Genomic DNA, 10,000 nt, shown 5'->3' on the forward strand with positions numbered 1-10,000 from the left:
TGTTGAAGGCTCTATCGAAAACAATCAGATCGAGCGGAGCGGCATGTTCGCTGACATACACTCGGGGTTTTATACGCTATTTGTTTATTCAGACATTGTTCAGCATTCGCTCGTTGGAAATTCATACGCTCAACTTTTAAAAACTGAAATTACAGGTAGAAACAACGAGATTGTGACCCTAAAGTATATGCGCCCCGACTATATTCCTGTATCCAATCATAATTTCGATACAATTTCAATAGCCATTTTAACGGACCAGTCTCCACCTGTTAAATTCAGGTACGGTAAAACCATTGTGAGATTACATTTCAGACCATGCAAGGAGGTGACACGCTAAAAATGCTGTCCCAGAGACTGTACGGCGACCCCAGTGTGTATGCCCGGTACTACGTTAATCAGGCAGGTAACGGGTTAGAGGGATTCCGTGGTGATGAATACATGTACGGGGCTGGCCTTGCAGGCTTGTTTAGAGGACTTTTTAGGAGAGCAGTCCCGCTTTTCAGGAGGGGTATTGAGCTTGTGAAAACTGCATGTAAAAACTGCGGCCAGAAATATCGCTAAAGACGCCGTCACGAGTATATCATCTGCAGTGCTGGATAAATTAAGCCAGCCCCCAAAAGAACAGAAAGGCGCGGGCCTTGTTTATGTTGTGAAAAAAACAGCTAAAAGAAAAGCCCGCTCGGGTTCATCGTTTCCTCCTGGGCTCAAGAATAAAACGCCACCGCGTAAAAGACGTAGACGCCAGAAAGCTGTTAGACGATCTGGAGACGACATCTTTTAGTGAAATACCATGGCGTTCATACATGACGGGTCTGTGGAATGTACTAAATCGGAGCTAGATATTTTTGATTTACCCCCGACGCAGACGAGTATTGAAAAATCGCTCTTTGTAGAAGTCCAACCTATAGCGGCCTTGGCCGACAATGCCCCGTTTGAGTTCTTCATTTCAGGCAGTGGCGAATATTATTACGACCTGAACAACACACTCTTGTATATCAATTGCCGTATTGTGAAGTCGGATAATACCACTATTCCAGCTGATGCCTGTGTTGGATTGATTAATTACCCAATCGCCACGCTTTTTTGTCAGACGGACGTGACACTCGGCGACAGACTTATTTCGCGCTCAGATAATTTGTATAGTTACAGAGCGTACATAGAGACTATTTTAAATTACAGCCCTCAAGCGTTGTCGTCGCAGTTTACGGCTGGCCTGTTCTATAAAGACACCGCTGGTCATCATCATGAAAGAACTCTTGGGGGTAACAATTTGGGGTTTAACAAAAGGGTTAGGGCTACAGCCCGGTCTAGGCCTGTAGAGCTTTTGGGGCCCCTTTTTGGTGATATATTTAATCAACCAAAACTCGTACTGAATGGATTGGACCTGAAAATTAAACTGACCAGAAATAAAGATGCTTTCTGCCTGATGTCTGCAGATGCAGAGCATTTTAAAGTACAGATATTACAAGCCGCTCTGTATGTAAAGAGAGTTCAGGTATCCCCGGCTGTCAGAATAGGCCACAGTCAGGCCCTTCTATCAGCGACCGCGAAATACACCATAGATAGAGCCTGTCTCAAGGTGTACAGCATACCGTCTGGTACAAGAATTACGAATCAGGAGAATCTGTTTCTGGGGCAGCTTCCTAAAACAGTAATAATAGGTTTTGTTGAAAATGAAGCCTTTAGCGGTTCATACAATCGTAATCCGCTATGCTTCCACCACTATGATGTGAATCAGGCGTCGCTGTACCTGGACGGCCAGCAGATACCCGCAAGGCCCTTTCAACCGAATTTTGAGACGGAATCGGCCGTCAGGGAGTACGCGTCGCTTCTCCATATATCGGGAAAACAGAGAAATGATAGTGGATTAGCTATAGACAGAGATGAATTTATGAACGGCTACACATTTTTTGCATTTGATTTGTCACCAGATCAAGAACCTGGTGGTCATTTTTCGCTCATTAAAACTGGAAATCTTAGAGCCGAGGTGCGGTTTGCAGTGCCAACACCCCACACAGTAAATATGATAGTTTACGCTATAAATACAAATATAGTGGAAATTAATAATAAAATGGAGATAGTGTGTGACTTTTAACTAAGCATCCCTGCAGCTTTGAGGAATGAATAATCTACAGCTTACGATTCTGGCTAAATCTGATCCGTATATGAGCCACCTATTCGCTGGTGTATTCCCGTGTGACTTTCTACCGGACGAGCCTGTGCTACAGAGGTCTGCTGCATACATCGTGAATACAGATGAATCCCGTAAACAGGGCAGTCACTGGATCTTAATTATACTGTATGATAAGGACGCTATATTCTTTGACTCTTATGGGCTATCACCGACTTTTGAAATGTACCCTCGTAGCTTTATTCAATTTATAAAAAGGAATTGTGGGAGATATATCTATCAAAATAACCAGTTACAAGACATGAACAGTCGTGTTTGCGGTGAATACTGTATCTTTTTTTTATATCATCTGTCGCGTGGCGTCTCTTATAAGAGTGTTTTATATTTCTTTAATAAAAAATGTGATCATAATGATAAAATAGTTGAAATATTTATAAAAAATAAGTTAAAAGTCGAGCTCTGCAATTCTTTGCCCTGGTGTGTTTATCATCAGGTTTGCACTGCGTATTGTTAAGTCCCTGTTTATCTAACAATAAAGCTGTTGAAACCATTATCTGTGTGGTTTGTTTTTATTTGTTTATCTGGTCAATAAAAGTTGTTGAAACTATGTGGGGATGTAAAAAAAAAAAAAAAAAAAAGTCTGTTAGAGATTACTCCTGACCCCAGAGACCCCTCTGAGACCCCCAGCCATGAGATGGCAATATTTGTTTATCTGGACAATAAAAGCTGTTGAAACTTTTATTTTGTTTGTACTCAATTCGCTTACTGTCAATAAGGGGGGCTCGCTGTGCGGGCCTCTAGATCTACCATAATATCATCAAATACATGAGACCCCTGCCATGAGGTGACAATATTTGTTTATCTGGACAATAAAAGCTGTTAAAACAGTGCGGGAATGTAAAAAAAAAGAAAAAAAAAAAAAGAAAGTCTGTTAGAGCTTACTACTGACCCAGAGACCCCTGAGGCATGTTCAGACACGAATCTACCATAATGATATCAAATACATGAGACCCCGGCCATGAGAGGAGGACGCAATCTACCATAATGATATCAAATACATGAGATCCCTGCCCTAAGCATAGTAATATAATGTGACATGCCCTTCGCTTACTGTCAATAAGGGGGCTCGCTGTGCGGGCCTCTAGATCTACCATAATATCATCAAATACATGAGACTCCTGCCATGAGCTGGCAATATTTGTTTATCTGGACAATAAAAGCTGTTGAAACAGTGCGGGAATGTAAAAAAAAAGAGAAAGAAAGTCTGTTAGAGCTTACTACTGACCCCAGAGACCCCTGAGGCATGTTCAGACACGAATCTACCATAATGATATCAAATACATGAGACCCCCAGCCATGAGAGGAGGACGCAATCTACCATAATGATATCAAATACATGAGATCCCTGCCCTGAGCATAGTAATATAATGTGACATGCCCAGGCATGCATTATTCAGATTTGGGAGGGAGGAGGCGCTTGGGAGCGAGTAGGTAAAGGGGTGGGGGCGTGGGGACCTGTCAAGAGAACGAAAGGGGCGTGTTGATGAAAGGGGTTTTGGTAGACAATGAAAAGGGGCGTGGTACCTGTCACTTTGACGAAAGGGGTTTTGGCAGACAATGAAAAGGGGCGTGGTACCTGTCACTTTTTGACGAAAGATATAGAAGCTTCACTACTATCGGCGAATCAGGGTTCCACGCCGGAGAGGGAGCGTAAGAAAGAGAGACCACATCCAAGGGAGTTTAATTGTCAAATTAAATATGAGAGAGTGGAAATATGGGACAAAGTATTGAAGCGCAAATGTGTGACAACTTGTTAAAGTTTAAGCATTGAATGAAAGGAGGTGGCGCGCATGAATTAAAGAAGAATTTCTGATATTTTATTCCCTGTCAACTATGCAGAGCAGGGGTTTCTAACCGGCAAAATTTGAAAAATGTCACCTGACAATGTAACAGACGATTTTTTTAAATTTATGTTCCTGTCACCTATGCAGAGGTGCCCCAGTGACATCCAAAATCCATTTGGATATCTTCTCTATCAACTTTCGATGTTCTTTTCTGAGCCTACCATGTTGATCACAGTTATTGGCAAATCAGGGTTCTACGCCGTAGAGGGAGCGTGAGAAAGAGACCACATCCAAGGGAGATAAATGGATTACATTTTTTTTGGGATCGAGCGGAAATATGGGAAAAGTTATTGAAGCGCAAATGTGGGACAAATTATTAAAGCGCAAATGTGGGACAAATTATTAAAGCGCAAATGTGGGACAAATTATTAAAGCGCAAATGTGGGACAAATTATTAAAGCGCAAATGTGGGACAAATTATTGAAGCGCAAATGTGGGATAAATTATTAAAGCGCAAATGTGGGACAAATTATTAAAGCGCAAATGTGGGACAAATTATTAAAGCGCAAATGTGGGACAAATTATGAAAGCGTAAATGTGGGACAAATTATTGAAGCGCAAATATGGGACAACTTGTTAAAGTTTAAGCATTGAATGAAAGGAGGTGGCGCGCATGAATTAAAGAAGAATTTCTGAAATTGTATTCCCTGTCACCTATGCAGAGCAGGGGTTTATTCACATCCAAAATTGTAAAATGTCAACCCAAGAATGTAACAGAAAAATTTGTGAAATTTATTGACCTGTCTACTTGGTAGTGCAGGGGTCTATGACAGAAAAAAATTGTTTAATGTCACCCGAAAATGTAAAAGAAAAATTAGTGAAATTTATTAAGCTGTCAACTAGGTAGAGGAGGGGTATATTACAACTAAATATTGGTGAATTTCACCCGAAAATATAACAGACAAATTTGTAATTTTTTTTAACCTGTCTACTAGGTATAGCAGTGGTACATCACACCCAAAAATTGGTGAATTTCACCCGAAAATGTAACAGGCAAATTTGTGAATTTTTTTAACCTGTCTACTAGGTATATCAGTGGTACATCACACCCAAAAATTGGTGAATCTCACCGGAAAATGTAACAGACAAAGTAGTGAAATGACATAAAAAAAAAACGAAAAGCGTGTAAATCGAAAAAAATACATTTGATTTATGAGGTGGAGGTCCATATGGAGTAGAAGTTTGAGGAGGCGGTGGAAGCAGCGTTGGAGGAAGAGTGTGAAATATCCAAAATACAAGAATGAGCAATTGCGCTGTAGTATAACAATGGCTGGTTAAGGCCGGTATACATGTCTATTCTGCACAAGGTACGGACAAGTCCTGTGGGATCCTGCCTGGTTCATTTTAATGAACGTGAGCTTGTCCACATTGGCTGTGAACAGGCAGCTGCGCTTGTCTGTGATGACGCCCCCTGCCATGCTAAACACACGTTCAGATAATACACTGGCTGCAGGGCAGGCCAGCACCTCCAAGGCGTAAAGGGCAAGCTCAGGCCATGTGCCCAATTTTAAGACCCAGATGTTGAAGGGGGCAGGCGCCTAGGCGTGTGCACACATACTGCTCCACCATGTTGGTGAAATGCTGCCTCCTGCTAAGACGTTCCATATCAGCTGGTGGTGCTGGTTGTTGTGGCGTGCTGATAAAGCTTTTCCACATTTCGGCCATGCTAACCCTGCCTTCTGAGGTGCTGACGGTGCCCCAGCTGCGTTGGCGACCTCTTCCTCTTCCTTGTGCTTCCACTGTGCCCCCGCTGTCAGGTGGGAAGGCCACCAGCAGCGCGTCTACCAGATTGCGCTTGTAGGACGGTAAGTTGTCCTTGTAATTGGGATCCAGCAGCGTGGCCACCCAGTAATTAGCACAAGTTAGAATGTGGGCAACTCGGCGGTCGTTGATGAGACAATGCAGCATGTAATCCCTCATGTGTGCCAGGCTGCCCAGAGGCAACGAAAAGCTGTCCTCTGTGGGAGGTGTATCGCTTGTGTCCTCTGTATCCCCCAAGTCGCGCACCAGTGATGGCCATGAGCTGGTCTGGGTGCCACCCTGCTGTGATCAAGGTTCCTCCTCCTCCACCTCGTCATCCTAGAGAACTGTGCCCTGGCTGGACAATTGTGTACCTGGTGTTTGTGATTTCAGGAACACACCCTTGGAGCCACTTGTGAATGACTGGCCGGAAACTCTACAAAATGATCCCTCTTCCTCCTCGTGTGCCACATCCTCTTCCATCATCGCCAGCAGCGTTTTTTCATGGAGGCATATAAGTAACGCTGAGAATGGCAATATCGGCACTGGCCATGTTGGTGGAGTACTCGAAACAGTGCAACAAGGAACACAGGTCTCGCATGGAGGCCCAGTCATTGGTGGTGAAGTGGTGCTGTTCCGCAGAGCAACCCACCCATGCGTGCTGCAGCTGAAACTCCATTATCGCTCGCACAGTCTGGCCAGCATGTGCAAGGTGGAGTTCCACCTTGTGGGCAGGTCACATATGAGGCGGTGAGCGGGAAGGCCGAAGTTACGATGCAGCTCCAACAGGCGAGCAGCAGCAGGGTGAGAACGCCGAAAGCACGCACAGACGGCCCGCACTTTATGCAGCAGATCTGACATATTGGGGTTATTTTTAAGGAATCTCTGCATCACCAAATTCAGCACATGCGCCAGGCAAGGGATGTGCATCAAACCGGCAAGTCCCAGAGCTGGTACGAGATTTCGCCCATTATCGCACACTACCAGGCGGAGTTTGAGGCTCACTGGCACCAACCACTCATCGGTCTGTTGTTCAAGGCCTGAGCGGTGTGGGGTTTGTCCCCCAAACAGATAAGTTTTAAAACTGCCTGCTGTTGTTTTCCCCTGGCTGTGCGGAAGTTGGTGGTGAAGGTGTTACGCTGACCAGATGAGGAGCCGGTAGAGGATGAGGAAGCGGAGTAGGAGGAGTAAGCAACAGGAGGCAAACTGAAGCGCCCTGCAATCCTCGGTGGTGGAAGCACATGCACCAAACTGCTATCCGCCTTGGGCCCAGCCGCCACTGCATTTACCCAGTGTGCTGTTATGGAGATATAACGTCCCTGACCGTGCTTACTGGTCCACATATCCGTAGTGAGGTGCACCTTGCCACAGATGGCATTGCGCAGTGCACACCTGATTTTGTCCACCACTTGGTTACGCAGGGAAGGGATGGCTCGTCTGGAAAAGTAGTGGCGGCTGGGCATACCGTATTGTGGGACAGCCACCGCCATAAGGCCTTTAAAACTCTCAGTCTCCACCAGACGGAATGACAGCCTTTCAAAGGCCAGTAATTTAGAAATGCTGGCATTCAGGGCTAGGGATCGCGGGTGGGTAGGGGGGTACTTCCTCTTCCGCTCCAGTGTTTGGGAGATGGAGAGCTGAACGCTTCCGTGGGACATTGTGGTGATGCTTAGTGACCTCAGTCTGCACACTTTCGAATGCCCCAGCAGTTGGCACCTGTGTTTCGTCATAATTCGACGTGCTGCGATGGTCCGCCCATGTACTCATCTTGAAACATAAGTGGTTGGACATTGGTGCACTCAATCTCTTCCACTTCTGGGGCAGGGATAGGTGGATGGCGCTGGGAAACCCTGCTAATAGAGTCATCAAAAAGCAGAAGAAACCGCTGCATGACTTGGGGCTCAGACTGCTTGGCTGATTTGCAAGGAGGTGAGGTGAAAGACTGATGGACATGGGCTACAGGTGCCAACTCTGATCTTTCAGCAGGAGATTGGGTGGGAGACAATGTGAAGGAACTGGAGGCACTGTCAGCAACCCAATCTACTATCGCCTGTATTTGTTCTGACCTCACTATTCATAGAGCCGCATTAAATTTAGGATCTTGCCCTAAATGGGTGTTTAATTAATAGCAGAATAGAACGAAAGTATGTAAAGGTTGTATCTCACACGTACAGATGCAGACTAGGCCGCAATTAAAGTTTTTTTGCCCAAAAAGGGTGTTTTATTAATAGAAGAATATAACCACAGTATCTGAAGTGTGTATCTAACAGGTACAGATTCAGACTAGGCCGCATATAAAGTTTTTTTTTTACCAAAATTGCTGTTTTTCAAATACCTGAATTGAACCACAGTATCTAAAGTGTGTTTCTCACAATGACATATGCAACAAAGGCTGCAAAATTAAGTTTTTGGCCCAAAATGGGTGTTTAATAACAGAATATGACAGCAGTATTCTGAATTTCACACGTTCTGATGCATGAATGGCAGTCAAATTGTGTATTTTGCACAAAAAGGGTGTTTTATTATTAGAAGAATATAACCACAGTATCTAAAGTGTGCATCTCACACGGACTGATCCAGACTAGGCCGCAATTAAAGTTTTTTGCCCAAAATGGTTGTTTTTCAAATAACTGAATAGAACCACAGTATGTACAGGGTGCATCTCACACGTCCTGATATAGACTAGGCCGCAATTAAAGTTCTTTGCCCAAAATGGGTGTTTGTTTAATAACTGAATATGACAGCAGTATATACCCTTGAATTTCACACGTGCTGATGCAGCAAGGGCTGTAAAATTGTGTATTTTGCCCAAAAAAGTTGTTTTATTAATAGAAGAATATAACCACAGTATCTAAAGTGTGTATCTCACACGAACTGATGCAGACTAGGCCACTTTTAAAGTTTTTTTGCCTAAAATGGTTATTTTTCAAATAACTGAATACAACCACAGTATCTAAAGGGTGTATCTCACACGGACTGATCCAGACTAGGCCGCAATTAAAGTTTTTTTTGCCCAAAATGGTTATTTTTCAAATATCTGAAAAGAACCACAGTATCTAAAGTGTGTATCTCACAATGACATATGCAGCAAAGGCTGCAAAATTTAGTTTTTTGCCCAAAATGGTTGTTTGTTTAATAACAGAGTATGACAGCAGTAAATAACCCTTGCATTTCACACGTGCTGATGCAGCAAGGGCTGTAAAATTGTGTATTTTGCCCAAAAAGGGTGTTTTATTAACAGAAGAATATAACCACAGTATGTAAAGTGTGTATCTCACACGTACAGATCCAGATTAGGCCGCAATATACATTTTTTTCCCCCCAAAATGAGTGTTTGTTTAATAACTGAATATGACAGCACTATATAACCCTTGAATTTCACACGTGCTGATGCAGCAAGGGCTGTAAAATTGTGTATTTTGCCCAAAAAGGGTGTTTTATTAAACAGAAGAATATAACCACAATATCTAAAGTTTTTTTTGCCCAAAATGGCTGTTTTTAAAATAACAGAATAGAACCACAGTATCTAAAGTCTGTATCTCACACGTACAGATCCAGACTAGGCCGCAATTAGTTTTTTGCACAAAATGGCTGTTTTGCAAATACCGTACCTGAATAGAGCCACAGTATGTAAAGTGTGCATAAACGGGTGTTTATTTAATAACTGAATATGACAGCAGTATATAACCCTTGAATTTTCCACGTGCTGATGCTGCCAGGGCTGTAAAATTGTGTATTTTGCAAATAAAAATGGTGTTTTTAAAAACCCAGAAAATTATGGCTGTATTTCTAGCTTAAATTGCAAATCCTGCAAAGGCACCAGATGTTGGATATTGCCAAAAATTGGTGTTGTTTTAAAGCCAGAAATTTTTTTAATTTTTTAAAACTTGTTTTTAACAACCACAGATGCAGCAAGGGCTGCAATATGAAGTATTTTGTTAAAAAAAGGTTGTTTTTTAATAACAGAATATGAAAGCTGTATATTCTGTTAGGAAAAAAAACACACTTTTTTGGCAATATCCAGCATCTGGTTCCTTTGCAGGATTAGTCAGTGTGCAATTTAAGCTAGAAATACAGCCATAATTTTCTGGGTTTTTAAAAACACCCTTTTTTGGCAAAATACACAATTTTACAGCCCTTGCTGCATCAGCACGTGTGAAATTCAAAAGATTATGGCTGTGTTTCTAGCTTAAATTGCAAACTGACTAATCCTGCAAGGGCACCA

The 10,000-nt window shown here is 43.0% G+C and overlaps 1 protein-coding gene across 1 annotated transcript; it reads left to right on the forward strand.

Annotated features, from left to right (window-relative positions):
• The first annotated feature begins 790 nt into the window (after positions 1-790).
• LOC120978906 (uncharacterized protein F54H12.2-like) lies at positions 791-2,095 on the forward strand. Its single transcript, XM_040407366.1, has one exon. It carries the CDS (start codon positions 791-793, stop codon positions 2,093-2,095), a length of 1,305 nt encoding a protein of 434 aa, XP_040263300.1.
• Positions 2,096-10,000: the final 7,905 nt, after the last annotated feature.

This window comes from Bufo bufo, chromosome 1 (assembly GCF_905171765.1).
Source record: "Bufo bufo chromosome 1, aBufBuf1.1, whole genome shotgun sequence".
NCBI lineage: Eukaryota > Metazoa > Chordata > Amphibia > Anura > Bufonidae > Bufo > Bufo bufo.

Bases quoted from the DNA above. Each gene is read 5' to 3' on its own strand.
- LOC120978906 (XM_040407366.1), top strand. From the start codon at position 791: ATGGCGTTCATACATGACGGGTCTGTGGAATGTACTAAATCGGAGCTA.